The following is a 24868-nucleotide window of genomic DNA, read 5'->3' as shown; positions in this document are numbered from 1 at the left end:
CCAACCAACCAAAGAGAACACTAAACCTGAAAGATTGCATTTCATTTTAGCAGATCTACCTATAAAAAGAAAACTGTGTACTCCTATAGCAGTAGCCTGCAGTGTCTTTCTACAAGGATGTAGGAGCAAAAGGGAGTGTATACCAGCACTCTGTTATCTGAGAATGAGGTGAGGAAGTACAGTATATACGATGAGGAACGGGTGTGTCAATTCGGAAACTTTCGGAAAACTTCGAGTCTTTTAGCTATCTCTCCGTTAGCAGTGGCGATCTGACAGACCGAAGCTTAGCACACCTGTTTCCCCCGGTCCCCGCTCCTGTCGGGCGTTTAGCTGCCTGCCGTGCGAGGTAAGGCGAGGGGAGAGGGACGGGGTGTCTGGGCTGCAATATCTTTCTCCGATGCCTTGCACTCAGAAATACGAGCGACGTTTTATCTCATTGCGTTCAAGATTTGTAAATGGAACAATGTGTCCGATGCTTATATTATAATGTGCTCTTGATTTACATTATTCTCATTTGATGTTTGGGCTTCACCGATAGCCTTGGTATCCCTCAGTATACGCCACTGAGTAAGAGGAAGATCAACTTGCGTCGGTTGTGGCAGAGGCGGGTGATCGACTACGAGGGGTTCCTGAGAGCATGACTTGTAGGTACAATGTTTGTATCGAAGTTGGTGGTCACCATGTCAACCCGCTCAACCCATGGACGGATCAAACGCGGTATATTTAAACTAGTAATAGTAATTTAGAAACACACTGTATATGCAGAGCCGTATTTAGGCTTGCGTCTTATAGGCCCAGGACCAGGGCCGCAAATTTATCGGGCGGCGAAAATGAAAAGGTCTATTGTCGCGGCCACCAAATTAGGCGGGTCAGAGAAATTACGCTGTTGCCAAGGTTATGTAGCAACTGGAAAATAAATATCCAACTGAACACATCATTTCGGAGCGCGAGGCAAGTTGTTCTCTCTCAAGCTCATGATGTTATTTCATACAATGCTTCAAAACAAATTATACTACAAGCTTCAGAAAAGACTGATGATTTCAATGGTGTAACTATTTTCCATATAAACCACTTTAAATAATTATTAAAAATAAAATCTTGAACGAGTAAATTTAAATCCGCAGAATCATGTATTGAAAATTTCAGTAAGCGGCCAAGTTTTTATTTCTTCAGCCAAAAATTTTTGTCTGCGGGAAAAATGTAAAAAATCGCCTGACTTATATTTTTTATCTAAAACTATTTCCGTGAGTGTTGTAATTTTCCTGGAAAATGGCCCGGAAAGCGATCATGTAAATGTCGCTAGCTGAGGCAGTTCGGGGCGCGCGCGCCAGCACAGGCTGCAGGACGCCGTAAACATTTTCGGATTACATAATCTGTATCAGTTTTATTACATTATAACTTTAAATATTAGAATACTGTATATTGTACTGAGTAATATAGAAAAAGAACTACATTAAAGAATAGGTTTCTTTTTGGTAGTGGCTTTACGTCGCACCGACACAGATAGGTCTTATGGCGACGAGGGGATAGGAGAAGCCTAGGAGTTGGAAGGAAGCGGCCGTGGCCTTAATTAAGGTACAGCCCCAGCATTTGCCCGGTGTGAAAATGGGAAACCACGGAAAACCATCTTCAGGGCCGCCGACAGTGGGATTCGAACCCACTATCTCCCGGATGCAAGCTCACAGCCGCGCGGTCCTAACCTTACGGCAAAGAATAGGTTTACATTAATTTACAATTAATTAAGAATCGGTTTCTAGCTTCAAGGCAGTCTAAGATTTCTTAGTCACTATCATCACTCATCCCACTATCTGTCGAGTTGTCATTTACACTGATGATGAATGGCTCAATTCTTTCGTCCCTTACTATTTCCTTGGCGCAATCGTCTGTTTGAAGATTTTCCGCGCGATTGAAGCACGTTTCCCAATCTGCAGCAGTCACACGGTCGATGGCTTCTGACGTGAGTTTTTCTACGTCCTTTATTTTGAATGTCTGGCCTGCCACTTCTCTCTTGACTTGAGCCCAAATCAATTCACATTCACTATCTACAGTATCTTTAACTGCAGTTACGATGCGAGCTCAACAGCTGCATGACAGGGAAAGACTCGGGTTAAGCGTGGTCTGGAGCGGATGTGCTTCAACTAGACAGCGCTGCACGATCCAAGTTGCCAGTCCGTACCCGGAGGTAAGTGACTCTCGACCATCTGTCGCTTCGCCGTTCCCATATCTGACGACAGCACAGTTTTCCTCACCCGCCTAATTTGGTGGCCGCGACAATAGTAGTTTGAAATCAAGTTTTCGTAGTACGCAAAATCGTACTGCTTGTGTGAATGCTGTCGGTAAAATAATATTCTACACACCACCACAATAAAAAAAACACAGCTCTTCGATTCTGCGTGCGGGTATCAAGGTGACCTCGGACTGCAACTTAGTCAGGACGAATAGAAATGCATAGTGTGACGACTTCTGCTAGTTGGTATGTTCCTACACTACGCGACGCTGGTGTAGATAGAAGGTGATCCGCTGTCTCCGAACATGTGATTCTAAATGAGATATGATGTGACTTAATTCCGAATGTATCGTTTAAATAAATAATTTAAAACCGTGTGTCAATTATTATGATGTTTCAGGGCTGTGTATTCTGTTTACTGACCGATGAATGTGTTTATGTGCGATCTGGTTTCGTTCAATTAAGATACAGTGTTCCTTGTTTTGAAAGTAATAAGTGAAAAACGCGTACGGTAGGAAATATTTTGCATTTAGTAATGATTTAACAACATTAGTTCTGAAATTGGTTCGTCAGTATCTTAACGAATATCTCAAATGTGTATGTGTCTGTAGCAATTATTTTGCATTTGCTAATGATTAATGGCATTACTTCTGAAATTGGTTCGTCAGTATCTTAACGAATATCTCAAATGTGTGTGTGTCTATAGAGCTAAGTGATCTTTCATTAATTGACCCCGAAATCAAACTCAGTTGCAATTATCAATTATAACCTTATAAACCCATGTTCAACTGTTAGTGTACATGCAACGTAATATAAACATATTATAACTCTGCAGGCACCCACATGATTGTTAGGTACGTACCGGTATGGCATACACATTTAATTCCTATATAACTACTTAAAAATATATTAACGTCCTTAGCTTAATTAATTTTGCCAGCACTTCACGCCATCAGTCAGTTAACTGGACACCTTTGACATTTTCCGGGTATGTTTTGCGGTCGTACGAGCTTGTATTTCTTTCCTTACTTCTTTTATTCGGAAATAAAATCCGCATCGTATTGTAATGGAAAATTAATTTTGGTACCAACTCCTGAGCAATGTTCAGTACAGCACCCAAGTCATGAGAAACAGTAATTGGAGGTAAACTATCCAGGCATTCTTGAAATATTTCTCTCCATAACGTAATGCTTCCTGTACACTAAAACCTCTCACAAATTCCTCTTCATGGAAAAATATAAATAATTAATTTGATGGGTAAATGCGATAGGTGGGTGAGTTACTATATTCTGGTAGACTTGTTAGGACTGAAAACGGACTGCCTTTTGCATCCTCTGTATTAAAGAAAATGGCGTATGGCTTTTAGTGCCTGCAGTGTCCGAGGACAAGTTGGCTCGCCAGATGCAGGTATTTTGATTTGACACCCGTAGGTGACCTGCGCGTCGTGATGAGGCTGAAAAGACGACGCATACACCCCTCACCGTGCCAGCGAAATTAACCAATTCTTGTTAATTCCCTGTCGGGAATCGAAGCCGGGACCCCTGTGACCAAAGGCCAGCGCCCTATCCATTTAGCCATGGAGCCGGACTCCTCTGTATTGTTTGGCAGAGAACCAATACATATTGTAAAAACTGTCACTTTGCTTGCATGTTTAACGATATCCCCACAGAAGTGATGAATAACATTCATTTTTGAACTGGTGAAAGGAACTATTTGGTCTTCTTCCCAACTTGATAATAGTGGCTGATCAAAGGTAAGTTTGTTGTAATCTTTTCCTGAGCTGTACTTATGATTTTGGCATTCCCTTTGACAACAGCTTTTGCCATGGCTCTAATCTGTCTGAAAAATGATGTTAAGGGTACCATCACTTAAAAGCAGATCTTGACATGGGATAGCCTTCGAACACTTTGAGAATAGAGTGGGATTCTTTGGGTGTGAAAATAAATGTCGTTTTTCATTCGAATGTTTATCGTAACCCGACTTGCAACGCGGGACTTAGCAAGTTGTACGTAATTCACATGCGTTAGTAAATTGGTGCATATGCCAAAAGTATACGTCCTACTTCTCAAATGCCTAAATCATTTTCACTTTTCAGTTCACGAAAAGTTAACACCAGATATTTTGCACGTATAAAACTGAAAGTATAAAAATACCTTAGAAATACCACAAACTGTTTACACACTTCCATATTAAGCCGACAAAAAGCGCGCGTACTTGACTTTTATCGACAGCAGCGCTGCAGGTGGCGGAGAACATGTACACCGTGTCTGTTAACATGTGATTCAGAGGGAGTCGTCACACTATTCATTTCTAATCGTCCTGACTTAGTCAAGCGGGCGGTGAATCAACGCCACATGGAGGCAACAGCGTGATGTTGAGTGAATCGAGAAGGCCGCTATTTTCCGATAATACTAAGAAGTCCGTGAAAGTTTAAGCCATTTTTATTCATTTTGTGAAAGTTTTATTAAGTGTTTTCCGTTTTACGTACACAACATGGATGGTCGAAGACGATTACGGTAAATGGCGCAAATTATCACAGTTTAGCAGAAGACAAGAAGAGGAGGGAAAGCGAATTGTTCTCTCAAACACCAAAATTAGACTTCTTTTTCCGCAGAATGCAAACTATAATTCAAAACAACTTCCTCTCACGCAATTAAGAAGATATAAAATGATGGTACCGCCACAGAGAACGTTGATGAGCGTACGCCCACATTTAATTGCGTTTCCATTGGTCTGCTGTTAAAACTGTAAGTGAAAATTGTGAAGGCGATCTAGTACCAAGAGAAGGTATTTTTAAACCAAACGACTACCATTTCTTGTGAATAATGTTACTAGAGACTACTACGCTAAAAGTAGAGTGAACCAGAATCAGGACAATATTTCTGTAATTCTATGTGAATGTATCCAGATAGTTAGCAATTTTTGACAAAAGTGCTGTTTGAAAGAAAGCTTTTAAATGTAGAAATTATGAAACATATCTGGTTTGTTCCCGCAGCCAACGATCTGTTTTTGTGCTCCTTGCACACGTTTTAGAGGGACGTCCCAATTTGTAGCAACTGGCTTCAACGACTGGAAACACGGAGATCAGCGGTTAACGGAACATGAGAATTCCACTCTCACCGTGAATACGTGTTAATGTTTATAAGACGGGGTGGTGAACTGTGCAGAGTTGACAGCCGTCTTCTCTCTCATTTGGAATTATTATTATTATTATTATTATTATTATTATTATTATTATTATTATTGTTACGGGGTTACCCGTGGAGCAGAAAGAGGTTAAAGAAGGTGCCGGGGTGAATGGGTCTATCTACAATATCAAAATCCATTTAACTTGAACTGAAGATTATATATATATTTTTTTTTTTTTTTTTGAAAACAACAACTTAACAATTTTCACTTGGTAAGGTTAGGAAAGTCCGAGATTAGTGACTTTTACAGCTCCTGGGCTTCAATCCCGTAATTTTACAATTTCCAGAGTTTCCAGCTCAAATTTACAAATAGAAAATGAGAACAAATTTAGTCAAGGGCAGAAATCCCCTAATTCAAAGTGCCCTTGCTCCTAAAATCACAATATCTAGCCTTCCAGAGGCACTCTTTATAATTACAAAATTTGAAAAACAGCTAACAGGCTCTCAGTTTCTCAAGCCTACTCAAGGCAACATTGCATGAAAATCTGACAATCTCTGGCCTTACAAAGCACTATTTACAAATAGAAATATTATTACACAGAGGTATCTAGTACCCAACCTACAGGGCCTTAGTGAAAAAGAACAGGTTAAATAAACGGCCCGAGTACAATTTGAATGGAGGCGAAGACTGTGCTCCAAAAAAATAAACGTACAGGGCTCTCGGCCGATGAAACAGGGGCTATTCCCAAACTACTGAGGTAGCACGCATGGAAATAACTTTAATACATCGCAGAAACGAAAGGTTACAAAAATGTACGCCCCTCAAACCAAGATGAAGGGGAGCTCGAGAGGGTAATTCACTCTCTATCCCCGATTTACAATTAAAGGGTTTACAAAGTTTTTGCATTATCCGAAAGATGATTTACATTTTAGAAAAGTAGGTTACATAGTTAATGATTCGGACCTTTCCCTCGGATTAAACTGCAGAGGTAGCAAGAAAGAATAAAGGTATTTGGCCATTACCTTGTAGATGTTCTAGCTGCCGACGAAAGAGGCCTTCTGCTAAACACACACGCACTCAGATAGGCATCGATCAATTGGCCAGGAAACTTGAAAAGCCGCAGTTTATAAACCTTCAGGGAGGGATCGAGATCATTCAAGACTAATCAGGACACACCCTCTTCATTTTTATTGGCAGATTCAAAGTGAACAAGAAATTCGGGATTGGTTGAAAATTAATTACAAAAATTCGTGATTGGCTAGATTCAAAACCGGCGAAAAGGAAGAATTGCCAACCCAAAAATAAATGAACATAGATCAGTTATGGAAAACTTAGAAATACAAAATTTCTTTAAATTATAAATCCTTTCACCTTGCACCAGGGTGCATGATAATAGTTTTCAAAAATGCCATCTGTAGAAAAATGTCCAAACTTCTTGATGAATGGCAAACAAAACAAGGGGAAATTCACTCAGTTTAGGAAACTGCACAATAACAAAATTACTATTTCGGTGGTGAAACCTTCTGATTAAAGTTCCAGTTTGTTGTGTTATTAGTTCCACTTTTGATTGATAGAGGAGTTCAATTAGGCGCTAATTTAGAATGCGCGGCGTTGAGTGTACCTCCCGGTACAATTGTTGTTGTTATTATTATTATTATTATTATTATTATTATTATTATTATTATTATTATTATTATTATTATTATTATTATTATTATTATTATTATTTAATGGTACTAATGTCTGATATTTTAACTTAGAGTAACTCTGCTGTATCATGTTATTAATTATATAAAAATAATTTAAATTTTGTCTCATCAACTTCAAGGAAGAGGGAGGAAAGTTATTTAGACTCAGAGGCCCTGTATATGAATTTTAATTTGTAGACTGTGTGTATAACTTGCAACGTATTGGTAACATTCTGAATCAGTTCTGAACTTTGTTTTCTTGGGTTCCATATCATAACTTTGATAATATATAATTGTAATTTTTGCTATTTGTCGTACGTGCACTGGTACAGATAGGTCTTATGGTGACGATGGAAGAGGAAGGCCTAGGATTGAGAAGGAATCGGTCATGGCCTAAATTAAGGTACAGCCCCAGCATTTGCCTGGTGTGAAAATGGGAAACCATGGAAAGCCATCTTCAGGGCTGCTGACAGTGGGATTCGAACCCACTATCTCCCGGATGGAAGCTCACAGCTGCGCGACCCTAACCGCACGGCCAACTCGCCCGGTATATATAATTGTAATTCATGATTTATGGTTCATGTTTGTGGGTTACTGTAATCACATCCTAGTTCGTGAACCATGGACAACGGCTGAGTGGCCTAGTAAGTGGTCCTGAGAGTCGGGATACCAGCTGCTATGGAATGGGAGTGGGCATCTCGGACATATTCTGACCCATGGCCCTCCTTGTGCTCAGGCAGCCAGGACTATACAATTCACCGGTGGTCCATAACCCGTTAGAGGAAAGATCCTCACATGGACCATGTGCAAGTAGGGTAGCATCCTGCTTCATGAATTTAACGAGCTCAGAACATTTTAAGCAAGCCTCGGACCTATGGAAGTAATGGAATCCCACTCCCATTTGACAGGCGAGGGACTCCTTGGAAACAACTTGACGAACGAAGGAATTCGATGGGGAGCTATCAATATTAATGGGGCTTATGGAAGAAAGAAGGTAGAACTGGCTGAGTCAGCAAAAACGATGCATTTAGATGTGCTGGAGTAAGTGATGTTCGGGTAAGGGGAGATAATGAGGGAAAAAATAGGAGATTATGAAGTGTTCTTGACAGGTGTTAGAAAGGGAAGGGCAGAGTTTGGGGTAGGGCTCCTTAACAGGAATAACATTGCATGCAACATAGTTTCTGTTAGGCAAGTACATGAGCGAATTATGTGGGTAGATTTGTCAGTTGGAGGAATTAGGGCAAGAATTGTGTCCGTGTATTCACCATGTGAGGGTGCAGATGAGGATGAAGTTGACAAGTTTTATGAAGCATTGAGTGACATCGTGGTCAGGGTCAACAGCAAGGATAGAATAGTACTAATGGGCGGTTTCAATGCGAGAGTTGGGAATAGAACTGAAGGATACGAAAGGGTGATTGGTAAATGTGGGGAAGATATGGAAGCTAATGGGAATGGGAAGCGTTTGCTGGACTTCTGTGCTAGTATGGGTTTACCTGTTACGAATACATTCTTCAAGCATAAGGCTATTCACCGCTACACATGGGAGGCTAGGGGTACCAGATCCATAATAGACTATATCCTAACCGACTTTTAATTCAGGAAATCTGTTAGGAATGTACGAGTTTTTTTGCTGTTTTTTCGATGATACAGACCACCATCTGATCTGTAGTGAACTAAGTATCTCTAGGCCTAGGGTAGAGAAAGTGAAATCTGTCTGCAAACGATTAAGGGTAGAAAATCTCCAGGACGAGAAAATTAGACAGAGGTACATGGATATGATTAGTGAGAAGTTCCGAACACTAGACAGTAAGCAGGTTTAGGATATTGAAAGTGAATGGGTGGCATACAGGGATGCTGCAGTAGAAACAGCAAGGGAATGCCTAGGAACAACTGTGTGTAAAGATGGGAAAAGGCGAACATCTTAGTAGAATGACGAAGTGAGAGCAGCCTGTAAACGTAAAAAGAAGGCTTATCAGAAATGTCTCCAAACAAGGGGCGAGGCAGACAGGGATTTGTACGTAGATGAATGAAACAGAGCGAAACAAATAGTTGTTGAATCCAAAAAGAAGCCATGGGAAGATTTTGATAATAACCTGGAAAGGCTAGGTCAAGCAGCAGGGAAACCTTTCTGGACAGTAATAAAGAATCTTAGAAAGGGAGGGAAAAAGGAAATGAACAGTGTTTTGAGTAATTCAGGTGAACTCATAATAGATCCTAGGGAATCACTGGAGAGGTGGAGGGAATATTTTGAATATCTTCTCAATGTAAAAGGAAATCATCCTGGTGATGTTGCAAACAGCCAAGCTCGTGGGGAGGAGGAAAATGATGTTGGTGAAATTATGCTTGAGGAAGTGGAAAGGATGGTAAATAAACTCCATTGTCATAAGGCAGCAGGAACAGATGAAATTAGACCTGAAATGGTGAAGTGAAGTATAGTGGGAAGGCAGGGATGAAATGGCTTCATAGAGTAGTAAAATTAGCGTGGAGTGTTGGTTAGGTACCTCCAGATTAGACAAAAGCAGTAATTGCACCTATCTATAAGAAAGGGAACAGGAAGGATTGCAACAACTATAGAGGTATCTCATTGCTTAGTATACCAGGCAAAGTATTCACTGGCATCTTGGAAGGGAGGGTGCGATCAGTCGTTGAGAGGAAGTTGGATGAAAACCAGTGTGGTTTCAGACCGCAGAGAAGCTGTCAGGATCAGATTTTCAGTATGTGCCAGGTAATTTAAAAATGCTACGAGAGGAATAGGCAGTTGTGTTTATGTTTCATAGATCTAGAGAAATATGACAGGGTACCGAGGGAAAAGATGTTCACTATACTGGGGGACTATGGAATTAAAGGTTGATTACTAAAATCAATCAAAGGCATTTATGTTGACAATTGGGCTTCAGTGAGAATTGATGGTAGAATGAGTTCTTGGTTCAGGGTACTTACAGGGGTTAGACAAGGCTGTAATCTTTCACCTTTGCTGTTTGTAGTTCACATGGATCATCTGCTGAAAGGTATAAAATGGCGGGGAGGGATTCAGTTAGGTGGAAATGTAGTAAGCAGTTTGGCCTATGCTGACGACTTGGTCTTAATGGCAGACTGTGCCGAAAGCCTGCAGTCTAATATCTTGGAACTAGAAAATGGGTGCAATGAGTATGGTATGAAAATTAGCCTCTCGAAGACTAAATTGATGTCAGTAGGTAAGAAATTCAACAGAACTGAATGTCAGATTGGTGATACAAAGCTAGAAAAGGTCGATAATTTCTCAAGTATTTACGTTGTGTGTTCTCCCAGGATGGTAATATAGTAAGTGAGATTGAATCAAGGTGTAGTAAAGCTAATGCAGTGAGGTCGCAGTTGCTATCAGCAGTATTCTGTAAGAAGGAAGTCAGCTCCCAGACGAAACTATCTTTACATCGGTTTGTTTTCAGACCAACTTTGCTTTACGGGAGCGAAAGCTGGGTGGACTCAGGATATCTTATTCATAAGTTAGAAGTAACAGACATGAAAGTAGCAAGAGTGATTGCAGGTACAAACAGGTAGGAACAATGGCAGGAGGGTACTCGGAATGAGGAGGTAAAGGCTAATTTAAGAATTAACTCGATGGATGAAGCTGTACGCATAAACCGGCTTCGGTGGTGGGGTCATGTGAGGCAAATGGAGGAGGATAGGTTACCTAGGAGAATAATGGACTCTGCTATGGAGGGTAAGAGAAGTAGAGGGAGACCAAGACGACAATGGTTAGACTCGGTTTCTAACGATTTAAAAATAAGAGGTATAGAACTAAATGAGACCACAACACTAGTTGCAAATCGAGGATTGTGGCGACGTTTAGGTAATTCTCAGAGGCTTGCAGACTGAACGCTAAAAGGCATAACAGTCTATAATGGTAATGTATGTATGTATGTATGTATGTATGTATGTATGTATGTATGTATGTATGTATGTATGTATGTATGTATGTATGTATGTATGTATGTATGTATGTATGTATGTATGTATGTATGTATGTATGTATGTATGTATGTAGTTATTCGTGAACTGTACTTACCGCTTTAGGAATACCGGTACCGTAGATCGAATCAGCGTCCTGAAACAAGAAAAACAAATAAATACTTATGTTTATAATTGTTTTTGCATTGACGGCGGTCTAGAAACTTCTCTTTCAAACTATGAAAAAAATATGATTTGACTTGAAGCAAATTATTTGTACATAAACTGAAAAGGAATTAATTGTAAACTTAAAAGCTTTCCAGTCTGCCAAACATACAAGTTCGATATATATATATATTACGCTGTAACATACCTGTAAAAAAACACATTACTTAACAAGGAATAAAGTATACACTATCAAACAGTGAATGATATGTTTCGTTCGTAAAAGACCATCATCAGATTCTATCAAGCCACATTCAATATTTGGAAATACAGTCGAAACCGTTTATAGCAACATCGCTTTTAACGGCATACTGGATACAACGGCGAAATCTAACGGTCCAGTTAAAATCCTATATAAACACTGTATTTAAAAAACCGCTTAGTACGTTGTCGCTTATTACGACATATCGCATAACACGACGTATTTCGATCACATTTTCGTAACAATCTATCGACTATAACGTCCAATGTCGATTTTTGTTTGTTACATATTTGGCGATTGCTTATTATTGTAGATTCCACATCAGTCTACAGTCAAGGCAAGCATCGCTGTGAAGATGATGGAAAAGAAAAGGAAAGTGTTTAATAATGAACACAAGTCACACATAATATGGTGATTAGAAAATGGTGATACAAATGTAAGCATCGCGACGGAATTGGGTGTATGACACTGAACGATTTCTACAATTTGAAAGGACAGAGAGAAAAGAAGTCACTTTTCGAAGAAAAAGCTTTAAGCCTAGCGAGCCAGATCATATGAGCACGAAGATATTGAAGAATTTTTACTTAGGTGGACCTACTCTTCAAGCGAAAGCCAATGAAATTCCTCGCAGTCCTAATCCACTATTACTGTACCGTACTTTAAATACAGTGCGTATCTCAATTACTTATTTGTAGTTTTACCTTAATTCTTTTAATTAACTATATCGATGTGAAGCCTAAAACATGCAGATATGACTTTTTTAGGAAGGAATAAACGAACCGGTTTGTGCGACTATCGGCTATAACGATCGTTAATTGGCGGTCCCTTCGGGGTCGTTATAACAGATTAGTGCCACTATCAGCTATAAAGACCTTTGATTGGCGGTCCCTTCGGGGTCGTTATAACAGATTTATGCCACTATCGGCTATAACGACCGTTGATTGGCGGTCCCTTCGGGGTCGTTATAACCGATTTGTGCCACTATCAGCTATAACGACCGTTCATTGGTGATCCCTTCGGGGTCGTTATAACCGATTTGTGCCACTATCGGCTATAACGACCGTTGATTGGCGGTCCCTTTGGGGTCGTTATAACCGATATGTGCCACTATCGACTATAACGACCGTTGATTTGCGGTCCCTTCGGGGTCATTAAAACCGACCTGTGCCACTATCAAATATAACGACCGTTGATTGGTGGTCCCTTCGGAGTCGTTATAACCAATTTACTATCGGCTATAACGACCGTTGATTGGCGGTCCCTTCGGGGTCGTTATAACAGATTTGTGCCACTATCGGCTATAACGACCGTTGATTGGCGGTCCCTTCGGGATCGTTATAACCGATTTGTGCCACTATCGGCTATAACGACTGTTCATTGGCGGTCCATTCGGCGTCGTTATAACCGATTTCGACTGTAATTGTGTTTATTTCTGTCCAAGGGTTTCGAGCCAGTTGTTTTTCGAACGCCTCGCATTGAATGCTGGAATGGTGGCATGCAGGGCTTCATTAAGATACGTTCTAAATTTCAAATTCATAGATGTTTGCATAGAAATAAACATAAATATGTCCAAACATCGAATGTGACTTGATAGAATCTGATGAAGTCCTTTTAAGAACGAAACATGTCATTCTTTGTTTAATAGTGTGTACTTTTATTCCTTGATTAATAATGTTTTTACAGGTAATAGTTATGTTATATTGAAATTGTGTGTTCGTCAGACTGGGAAGCATTAAAGTTTACATTTAAACTGAATCGACACTGAAAAGTATGATTTCCTTCTTAACAAATAGAAGAGGAAATTGGAGTGTTGATATAAAACAATTAGTATTAAAATAAATGAATTTGTATTAATGCCAATGGAATGTGCCAATGGTAGTAAAATCCTCCAGTTTGAGAATATATGAATTAGATTGAGGGAATAGTGTGAGGATTCCACAAGGGAGAAAGAGTAAAACAAAGCGTGATCCTATGGAGCGGATTAGAAATGGAACCGGACACCCTATCTCAAGAGGCAAAATGGGAAACTCCATCATTAAAACTGGGCAGGCGTAGCAGCTGAGCTCTTGAACGAGACAGGTAACATACTCGTAGGTGTGCAGATAATCAAACATACTTGCAGAAAAATTTGGAGATGTCATTTGGCCAGCTGACTGGGTTGCAGACAGTGTTCTCTCTAGGACCTTTTTAATGGGCGCACCGCATTGCCGTTTTTGCAGACCGCCCGGCTAACATAACCTAGATATAGTTTCATTGTCATGGTTACATAATATTATTATACCTACATATTTGAGTCATTGGATGTACCAAATAAAAATACTGTAAAACTGTTTATTTGAGAGTTAAATCTCATTATTTTCAGCATAATTGTATCAATTATATCGGAGTTCAAATGTTTAACTTGACTATCACGTAGTGTCGTGCTGTGTTTGTATTAGCGTGGAATCGCATGACGTCATAAACCCGTATGGACTCCACAGCAACCGAGAGGTAAGTCCTAGTGTTACATGATTATGAACGTGCAGTAGGACACTGGAAATTCAAAATACTGTGTTATGACTTGTCCGTGATAAGAACACTAAAATAGTTCAATTTTTCAGTTAATGTTTACTTTTCTGATAGTATTACTGTTGATTTTTTCATATTCATTTTTTACGTAGAATTCCCCGCCCGGCTACTCATTTCTGTCACCCGGCTGACGAACACTGTGCACCCATTTTTGTCCCTCTGCACAAGAAGGGCTCCACAGCCAAATGTGGCAATTAGCCCTTATTTCATATGCAAGTAAAATACAGCTATAGATACTTAAAGACAGGCTTCAAGCTTTCCTTGTTTCAGATTTCCCCTGATCAAGCTGGATTTGTCTGAGATAAAGGCACAAGAGAACAGACATTAATCATCCATCAGTTGAGTGAAAGAAAGAATAGAATTTCAACTTCCTCTCATTTTTACACTACCGAATGGCCTTTGACTGTAGTCAGTGGGAGAAAATGTGGCAAGTATTGTTGGAAATGGGTGTTCTGGTTTTGCTGATAAGGAATATCCAACCTCCTATATGCAGACGATACTGCACTCATTGCAAGTGATGAGAAGAAAATGGCAGATCTCCTTTCTCGCGTCAAGAATGTCAGGGCATAAATGGGTCTATAAATGAACATGAACCAGTCCAAAAGCGGAGCAGAGAAATCAGCCAGCACAGGCATCTTCAAGGATTTGGAGAACTATCAATCAATTAATCACTACTGAAATGCATTTAGGGCTGTCGCCCAGGTAGCAGATTTCCTATCTGTTGTTTTCCTAGCCTTTTCTTAAATAATCGCAAAGAAATTGGAAAATAATTGAGCATTTCCCTTGGTAAGTTATTCCAATCCCTAGGGTGGATCATGGGAGACTACTGGCAAAAATGAGAGCAATTGAACTAGACAAAAGAGTGACCGAATGGGTTGCTATATTTCTAGAAAATAGATCTCAGAGAATTAGAGTAGGTGAAGCCTTATCTGACCCTGTAATAATTAAGAGGGGAATTCCTCAAGCCAGTATTATCAGACCTTTATGTTTTCTTATATATAAATGATATATGTAAAGGAGTGGAATCGGAGGTAAGGCTTTTTGCGGATGATGTTATTCTCTATAGAGTGATAAATAAGTTACAAGACTGTGAGCAACTGCAACGTGACCTCGAAAATGTTCTGAGATGGACAGCAGACAATGGTATGTTGATAAACGGGGTTAAAAGTCAGGTTGTGAGTTTCACAAATAGGAAAAGTCCTCTCTGTTTTAATTACTGCGTTGATGGGGTGAAAGTTCCTTTTGGGGATCATTGTAGGTATCTGGGTGTTAATATACGGAAAGATCTTCATTGGGGTAATCACATAAATGGGATTGTAAATAAAGGGTACAGATCTCTGCACATGGTTATGAGGGTGTTTAGGGGTTGTAGTAAGGATGTGAATAAGAGGGCATATAAGTCTCTGGTAAGACCCCAACTAGAGTATGGTTCCAGTGTATGGGACCCTCACCAGGATTACCTGATTCAAGAACTGGAAAAAATCCAAAGAAAATCAGCTCGATTTGTTCTGGGTGATTTCCGACAAAAGAGTAGCGTTACAAAAATGTTGCAATGTTTGGGTTGGAAAGAATTGAGAGAAAGAAGAAGAGCTGCACGACTAAGTGGTATGTTCCGAGCTGTCAGCGGAGAGATGGCGTGGAATGACATTAGTAGACGAATAAGTTTGAGTGGCGTTTATAAATGTAGGAAAGATCACAATATGAAGATAAAGTTGGAATTCAAGAGGACAAACTGAGGCAAATATTCATTTATAGGAAGGGGAGTTAGGGATTGGAATAACTTACCAAGGGAGACGTTCAATAAATTTCCAATTTCTTTGAAATCATTTTGGAAAGGGCTAGGAGAGCAACAGATAGGGAATCTGCCACCTGGGCGACTGCCCAAAATGCAGATCAGTATTCATTCATTCATTCATTCACTCCCCTTCCTATAAATGAATATTTGCCCCAATTTGTCCTCTTGAATTCCAACTTTATCTTCATATTGTGATCTTCCAGTAATTTCCAGATCAGGAAGGGCCTATCTATGCTCCCGAGATTAAGAGAAGAACTATTATGGTCAAATTTTATTATAGCAACACCACTTTTCAGGTTTAAGGTGTACAGATTTCCCTCATGAGATTAGTAAAGATGTTGTTGCTTGTGTGCGGGGCAAGTTTAAAATGTGTTCTTTTAAATCTATATTTGTTCATATCGTTGCATTAAATGTCAGTTTGATAATCAAAGACATTAGTAACCAGAATATATAATGATGATAGCAAATTTAAGAAACAATTATGTATCGTAAAAATATGCTTTTAAAACCTATATTTGTCTGCAGTGTTAAATCAGATGTTAACTTCAGATTTAGTAATCAACGCCATTTATAATAATAATAATAATAATAATAATAATAATAATAATAATAATAATAATAATAATAATAATAATAATAATAATAATAATAATAGCACAGTCTAATATATACAGTCGCGAAGCTCTGATGATATTTTTCATCCGAGGCGACTACAGCGCTCCAAGCGGCGAGGTAGGGGCAACTTGCTAGCCGACAACAGGGAACGAATTACCACTACAGTCTAAAATGGTCGTAACTTCTGAAACATTTATACAAATAATATCCTGACAAGGTTATTGTAATCCGTAAGAAATAGTGGAGGAGGTCAAACAATTTATTTTGAAGAGGAGTTCGAGAAAAATATCGAAATATTAATTGAATCTTCAGTAGTTATTTTTCTTTACCGCGGACTATATCATAAAATCGCTTCTAGAGGGCAGCTGGTTCAAAATAGGTATATACCATCGCGGACTTTTTTGTAGAGGTTTCTATGCTCTACAGTTCGTACGCTTACACTTGGGGTCTATCGTTGACGGTTCACGCAGCATAAGCCAAGAAAGCAAGTGACCGACCGACCGACTTCGAACCTGCCAAGTTGGGCTAAGAAGGCCAGCGCTCTATCAACGTCGGTCACTTGCTTTCTTGGCTTACGCTGCCTGAACGGTCAACGATAGACCCCAAGTGTAAGCGTACTAATTGTAGAGCATAGAAACCTCTACAAAAAACTCCGGGATGGTATATACCTATTTCGAACCGGCTCCCCATTAGAAGCGATTTCATGTTAGAGTCCGCGGTAAAAAATAACTCCTTAAGATTAAATACGTATTTCGATATTATCCTCGAGCTCCTCATCAAAATAAATTGTTTGACCTCCTCCACTATTTCATAAGAATTACGATAACCTTGTCAGGACATTATTTGCATGAATGGTTCAGAAGTTATGACCATTAGACTGTAGTGGTAATTCTTTCCCTGTTGTCTGCTAGCAAGTTGCCTCTACCTCGCCGCTAGAGGTGCTAGTGTCGCTCCAGCTGTCAAGTGGATGAACCTTCTTTTTAATAGAGCTTCGCGACTGTATATATTAGACTGCGGTAATAGTATTGACGTTCGTAACGAAATTTATATCGTATAAACTTTGTTCGAAGTCTACATTTGTCCGTAGTGTGATTTCAGAGGTTAATTCCTAAATTAATTGTACCGGGCGGTACACCTCCACGCCGCTTATTTAAACTTTGCGCCAGTTGAAACTCCCCTACTGGGAGAAGTCTGAACTTTGTCTTATGTATTAATTTTCAAGTTACCCTGAAGATGCCACTACTTGGAAATTTTGAAGTTTCTGAACTGTGTTGTTTTCGATGTATTTTTGTTTTGCTTGTAGTAAGAAGTGTGAACGTTCTCTTCTAGAGGACACTACTGAAGAACTACAACGGTGCACCCTAATGCGAAGTGAAAGAACTGTTTTTGTTGAGAAAATTTAATTTCAAAAGTTTGTTCTTTGCTAAATTTCTTTTAGTCATTGTTTAAGTTGGCAATATTAACCCTTTCTTTCCCCTTGTTTTGAATTTAGCCAATCCCGAATTTCTCGAATTAATTTTCAACCAATAATATGTTTCTTCTTCGTATTGTGTAGGGGGTTTCTTGATGAACCAGTAAAATCCTTGTGGGAGGGTGTTTTCATTCCAAAAACGCCTCGAACTTTCCGCGAGAGTATATAAACTGCTGATTTTCGGGTCTCGGTGCCACTTCAGTACCATCTTTCAGTGTGTAAAGTACATAGCAGGGGGCGGGAAGCGCCTCTTTCTTCGGGGAGCAGTTCAACACCAAGGTAATGGCCTTCTAATAACTTCTTTTCTTGCTAGCTCAGCAGTTTAACTCTCGGGGCGGGTCCGAAGCTTTTCTACCATGTAACATTCCCTAAAATGTAAAGACTCTTAGCCTCTATTCTCTTTCAAAACTACATATTGGGATAGAGAGTGCTTAACCCTCTCGATCTCCCACTCATATTGCATTGAGGTGAACTTATTTTCACAACCGTTTCTTCCCTTCTAATGTAACGTAAATTGTTTCCTTCTAAAAGTCACCTCTTTAGTATGGGATTAGCCCTTGCATTAATGGCCTAGTGCCAAGTAGGTTTTAAACAGTGTATTAGGAGTGCAGATTGCCTCCTCTCAATTGTTATTTTAGAGGTCAAGTAATTAACCTTTTTCTCACTTAATAGACCTCAGTAGGTTGGGTACGTTACCCCTGTGTATATGTCCTTAGAGGACAACTTGAAGGTGGAGTTTGTTGTGGCCTTTAATAGGCTTAATGTTGAGAGCGAGTGGCTCTTTCTCGAAAATTGAGTGTTGTATGCCTCGAGGAGGCTTTACTGTGTAATTGGGAGCGAGTGCTCCTGGGCATGATTGGGGTCTTCTGCCCCTTCGTTGAATTTCTGTATATCGTAAGATTGAGCTAATTGTTCATGTATGGTGGGTTTGGCTCTCGGAGCCCATCCTGTAACTCTGTAATTGTACATTCTCGAATAGTGGCTTTGCTACTCTGTACCTGCCATGCTTGTTATTTCTTAATTTTGAAAAGAAAATATAACCTTGTTAAATTTTAAATTCACTTTAATTTCGTAGCCTGAGACCTGTTCACCCCCCGCACCTTCTTTCACCTCTAACTACCACGGAAAACTCCGTAACAAGTGGTAGCAGAGCGTGGTTGAATGGGTCTCAATTTAGCCCCTTTGACGGCTAAACATTGTTTTGATTCCAACTCTAACAATTTTCTCAGTTGCTGGAATTTTTAAATTTTCCTTTTTCAAAATTGCTCTGTCATCATGCCCGGCCCTCGCGATGTCCTCCATCTTAACTATTTGCGCAAGGAGGAGTTGATCTATGAATTGACTATTAGAAATGTGCAATCTGGAGGCACGGTTGCAGTAGACACAAACAAGCTTAGAGAGTCCCTTGATTTGCCCATTTCCATCCCCACTTTGGGAGACAAAGAAATTGACGACTCTCTTTCCACGATCATCGAGAATATTACAGGGCTAGCATCTGTAGTTAGTCTTTTTGACGAAAATGATCCTTCTCCTAATCAAATTAAGCGTGTGCAAGCCAGGCTATATCATTTTTCAAATAGAGTTAACGATCTGTTGTCTCTAAAGTTGAATGACGTTCAGAGGAAGGAGGCTAGTACGGTGCTTGAAAATATTTCTGAATTATCTAATAAGGTAACTCAATTGTTAACTGGGGAAGTTCCTCCCAAAATCGATCAACCCACCACGATGAATGTAGGTAGCGAGGAAGAGCCTCCTAAGGGAGAAGTCAATAGGATAACCGGTGCTGCTCAAACTATCTCTGCCCCATTGGACAACGAGTCTGAACGCCGTGCATCATTGAATAATATACGTTCTGAATTAACTTCCTTGCCACTGAAACCTTTACCTACTATGTCACCTGGGTTCAGCAGTTTGCCTCATCGATTGGCAATGTTGCTCAGAGGTATCTCGAAGTTTTCTGTCAACACCACCAGTGAAGTTATTTCTTTCTTAAGGTTTTTAGTTGAATTTCAGGATCATGCCCTTGTTTTTTCTCTTTCTCCATGTCAAATTTTGCAAATCATCTATCCTTATGCTATTGGTATTCTCTCTGACAAAATAGTAAGAGCCATAGCTGAACAGTCATCTATTGAAGATTTTCATGCACACTTGCTTGCAAATTTTATTCCTGCCCGCGCGAGGTCATCTCTGATTCAGAAGTACTATTATCGTGTACAGAGATTGGACGAAAATCTGGCGGATTTCATACAAGACATTAAGTTTTATACTAGGGTTTTTGCTCTTCATTTTCCTGAAGATCAGATCGTACAGGCTATTGTAGAAGGAATTTCACCGTCCTATAGGTCATATTTATGTTTCGCGGCGTGCCCGCAAACTTTCTCTGAACTTGAAGCATTGGCCGTCTCAGCGGAAGGAGTTAGATACGCCGATTCCTTGCGTGTCGCGAAAGAACCCCCTCCTTCGTTTAGTAATCCTCGACCTCCACCTCGCCGACCAGTCACACCCCGTAAATGTTATGCTTGCGGGTCGCCTGACCATCTTCGCAACAAGTGTCCATTGATCAAATCTAGTAGGGCAAATAATGGGGCTGGCTCATCACAAGGCTGTTTTAAATGTGGGGCTTTCTCACATATCGCCAAGAATTGCCCAAATTCAAATAGAACCCCCTCCTGCTCAACTTCTGGTGCAACTTCCACCAATGTCACTAATAATAAGTGACTAGCGGCTTCGGCTGAGTCGACTAATCCATCTTTCCGAGGCTCAGCCACTGGTAAACAGATCGAAACTTCAGGGAACGTTCCATTTGCAAATCCATCTTTTGAATGCCCCAAAGAGTGTCTTAGGATTGCGGCGGATACCCCCGCACCTGTTCCTTTTCTTAAAATTGAGTTAAATAATGAGCCTATAACAGCCCTATTAGATTCAGGCAGTGTTTGTTCTATTATTTCGGACCAATGGTATTCTAAATTGAAATCTGTTTATAAACTACCTGACTATGACTCATCTCCTGTTCAATATCTTTCGGCTAATTCATCTCCATTGGAAATTCTAGGTTCTGTAAATGTCAAAATTCGTATTTTTAAATTTACATGGAAAATCAAATTGTTTGTGGCTAAGCACCTGTCTTGCCCCATCATATTGGGAGCTGACTTTATTTGTCACACTGGTCTTGTGCTCGATCTTCAGAGTAAGTCGTGCACATTCAAATTTGCGTCCAATTGTAAAATCCCCTTGTTAAAGTGTAATTCCGTATCATGTTCATCTATTTCGCCTACCCCGGATGAGATGTTGTTAGACCTTAGACATCTACCTGAGGAGCAGGCTGATAGTATTCGTAAATTATGTCAGTCGTTTCCAGAGGTGTTCTCTGATACTCTTGGTGTTACTGACCTTATCGAATACAAAATTGAGGTCACGGATTCGATTCCTGTCCGTTTTCCACCTTATAGGCTATCTCCACCTAAAATGAAGGCTCTGAAAGAAATCATCGATCAGATGTTGAAGGATGGTATTATTAGGCCCTCTAAGTCGGCGTATTCTTCGCCTATTTTTCTAGTCCCGAAACCCCAAGGGGGCTTCAGGCCTGTCATTGATTATAGGGCTCTCAATCGGAAGGTGGTGTTACAATCTGTGCCCCTTCCTGACCTTCATTCTTGTTTTTCATGGTTTCGTAAGGCCAAGTTCTTTACTATCTTGGACCTGAATCAGGCCTACAATCAAATTCCCCTAGCGGAAGAGTCTAAACATCTTACAGCGTTTGCCACGGATTGGAATTTGTATGAATACAACCACGTGCCTTTCGGGCTCCCCACGGGAGCAGCTGTACTCACTAGGCTACTAGATAGGGTCTTCTCCGACATCAAATTTGAGTACTTATATCACTACTTGGATGATGTCGTATTTTCGGAGACCTTTGAAGAACATCTAGATCATCTGCGAGAAGTTCTCAATCGCCTTCGTAAGGCTGGGTTAACTGTCAAGTTGTCCAAGGTTGCCTTTGCTAAGCACTCTATGTCATTCCTAGGGCATATTGTGTCACCTGATGGTGTTGCCGTCGATCATTCTAGAACACAGGCCATCCGTGATTTTAAACCTCCCAAGGACATTAAAGGTATCGCCAGGTTCATTGGTATGGTGAATTTCTTCAGGAAGTTTATTCCTAACTTCGCTAATAGAGCGGCGCCTTTGAACCTTCTTCGTAGGAAAGGCATCAAATTCGAGTGGGGACCTTCTCAACAAGCCGCTTTTGAAGATCTTAAATTAGCTCTCTGTAATGCCCCTGTCCTTGCTATGCCTGATTTCTCAAAGAAATGCATCGTCCAAACCGACGCGTCGTCGTCAGCAGTAGCTGTAGTCCTTCTTCAAGAGACTGAACTAGGGAGGCGACCCATCGCCTATGCATCTAGGACTCTATCGGCTCAAGAAGCCAAGTATTCCATCTATGAGCTCGAAGGTTTGGCAGTCTTATTTGCCTTAGAAAAGTTCCGTCTCTATCTGGAACATGTCAAATTCGACCTGGAGACAGATAATCAAGCCTTAAGCTGGGTCTTAGGTAGGCCGCGTCGTACTGGTCGTTTAGCCCGTTGGGCCATCCGTATTTCTGCCTTCCAATTCGATGTCAGGCATATCCGAGGTACCGAAAATGTTGTCGCTGATGGACTCAGCCGTATGTTTTCCAACGATGTCGAGACCCAGGAACCGGTCGACAGTTCATCACCTCCCGAGTCCATACTATCTGGTGTTAATGCCATCTTAACAGATGCTCCCATGCTCTTTAGGGATATCGAGAAATACCAACGTGAAGATCCGACGCTGGCTCCGATCATGGAAACCCTTTCTTCTGGGGAACATGTCGTCCCTTACGTTCTGAGGAATGGTGTTTTATGTTGCCCTTCAAGGCATGATAAGATGATGAAAGTTGTCGTTCCAGCTGTTCTTGTACCTATGATCTTCAAGTATTATCATGAGACCCCATTAGGAGGGCACCTAGGCATCTTTAAAACTCGTGAGAAGATTCGTGAAATGTTCATCTGGAAGGGTATGGACGGTGAAATCCGTGAACTAGTAAAGGCTTGTAAATCCTGTTTGCTTAGTAAACCTACCATGTCCACCAAGGTAGGCCTTTTGTCTTCTCATCAAGCGTCGCGCCCCATGGAACGCCTGTATATTGATTATGTAGCACCCTTCGCCCAGTCGAAGGGAAATGCTAACAAGTTCATCTTTGTATGCGTAGATGGTTTTACAAGATTTTCCTGGTTATTTCCGACTAAGCTGGCTACCGCTCAGTCCACCATTACTTGCCTAAATTCTATTTTTGCTTCTTTTGGTCCGTGCCAATATATTGTGTCTGATAATGCTAAGGCGTTCACATCAAATCTTTTTCGTAAATTCTGTTTTGACTTGTCCATCTCTCATGTAACTACTTCTGCTTATTATCCTCAACCATCTCTGGCTGAACGGGTTAACCGTAATCTCAGGTCCGCGCTTATTGCCTATCATCATGAAGATCATTCCAGGTGGGACACGTCCCTGCATTGGTTAGCTTTTGCTTTGAATTCGGCGGTTCATGAATCACATAAATTTACTCCAGCCTCTTTGATGTTCAAGTTTGTTCCCAACACGCCGCTCTCTAACCTCTGGTCTCTGAGTGACATTCTACCTGAGACAATAGATCCGGATAATATCAAAGATTTTTGGAAGAAAGCTAAAGCCAATCTTAAGGTGTCTCATGAAAAGGTTAGGGAAAGATATGATCGTGGACGGAGACCCACCAATTTGAAGGTAGGCGACCAAGTGATGGTCAAGAATTTTGTTCCCGCGGGCAAGCTTGCTCCCAGATTTCATGGGCCGTGTGTCATTCTTGATTTCCTTACGCCGGTTACGTTGTTATTAAGCAATCCAGCCACCGAGAGGATATTTAGGGTTCACCTGTCCCAGGTGAAACCGGTGTAATTTCTGTGTTAACTTGCTTCATATTATTTTGAAAGGAATATGAAGGTTATATTTTTTTTTTTTTGAGTTTTCACTTTTAAGGCATTCTGCCCCTTCTATAATATTTTGTTTTATATGTAAGCATTTTTGTAAAACCTGTCCCGAACCGTTAAACTGCCATTCTGTCCTTACCACGGCCATTACCACGCTCCCGTCTCCTGCTCCACACGCTGTGGCTTGCTTATATAAAATGCCATGGATATCTGCACGCCGCTGACCCCTCAACCTCTCCACAAAGCCTGTGCCCTCAAAAAAGATGATGGTCCAACAAAATTCTGCCGCCTAGCTTTAATGTTTCAGTGCCCCCGCAGCCGCGCGCCGCCGTACCGCTGCTGGAATAGAGGAAGGGCCCCCTCTCCTCCAGCGAGGTCGACCAGTGTACGGCGAGCCGGAGCCCTCCTCCCGGCCAAGGCTGATGTGCGGCGCACGACCTGTTACTTGCCCGCAGCCTGTATATGTTCACCGCGGGCGCGGCGTGCTTCAACACTACATCTCCCCTCATAGTGCGGGCGAGCGGTATCTCAGGGTACTTGAGGGGTCCGAGCGGCCGCCTTTGGACGTAAGCTGCAACGGCCGGTCTGGCCATCCAAGTTAATCAACATCGAAATATTTAATCAACTACATGGACATTTACTATCAGCAATTACTACACTTGGGAATTCAACAGCAATATTTGGTGGACTTTGAAAATTTTTCTTCACTTTCAAGTATTAAAAGTTTTTCTTCTGAATTCAACTTCTACAAACATAAAGACATTACTTCAGTAGTTCCTACGAGAATTTTTGAAACTGGATCAAATCAAATTTTCACTATTTTGATAATGCTTCTGCAATTAATCTCCATAGCAACATCATAACTTGGACCTTGTTATCAAACAAAAGTGTATGTTCTTCCGTGTTACCCCCTTGGAGGAACTTTTGGGGGGGGAGGTCTGTACCGGGCGGTACACCTCCACGCCGCTTATTTAAACTTTGCGCCAGTTGAAACTCCCCTACTGGGAGAAGTCTGAACTTTGTCTTATGTATTAATT

The 24868-nt window shown here is 40.7% G+C and overlaps 1 protein-coding gene across 2 annotated transcripts in view; it reads right to left on the bottom strand.

Moving 5' to 3' along the window:
- The window catches only part of LOC137503105 (uncharacterized), a 229468-nt gene that overhangs the window by 26178 nt on the left and 178422 nt on the right, over positions 1-24868 (bottom strand). For both annotated transcript variants that reach the window (XM_068230558.1, XM_068230559.1), the window contains exon 3: positions 11090-11128. In XM_068230558.1, the coding sequence (XP_068086659.1) occupies positions 11090-11128 (39 nt within the window). The remainder of the gene's footprint in view (positions 1-11089; positions 11129-24868) is intronic.

The sequence above is a fragment of the Anabrus simplex genome, chromosome X (assembly GCF_040414725.1).
Source record: "Anabrus simplex isolate iqAnaSimp1 chromosome X, ASM4041472v1, whole genome shotgun sequence".
Lineage (NCBI taxonomy): Eukaryota > Metazoa > Arthropoda > Insecta > Orthoptera > Tettigoniidae > Anabrus > Anabrus simplex.
Note: the sequence above shows the minus strand (reverse complement) of the source record. Positions and strands in the feature narration are given on the sequence as shown.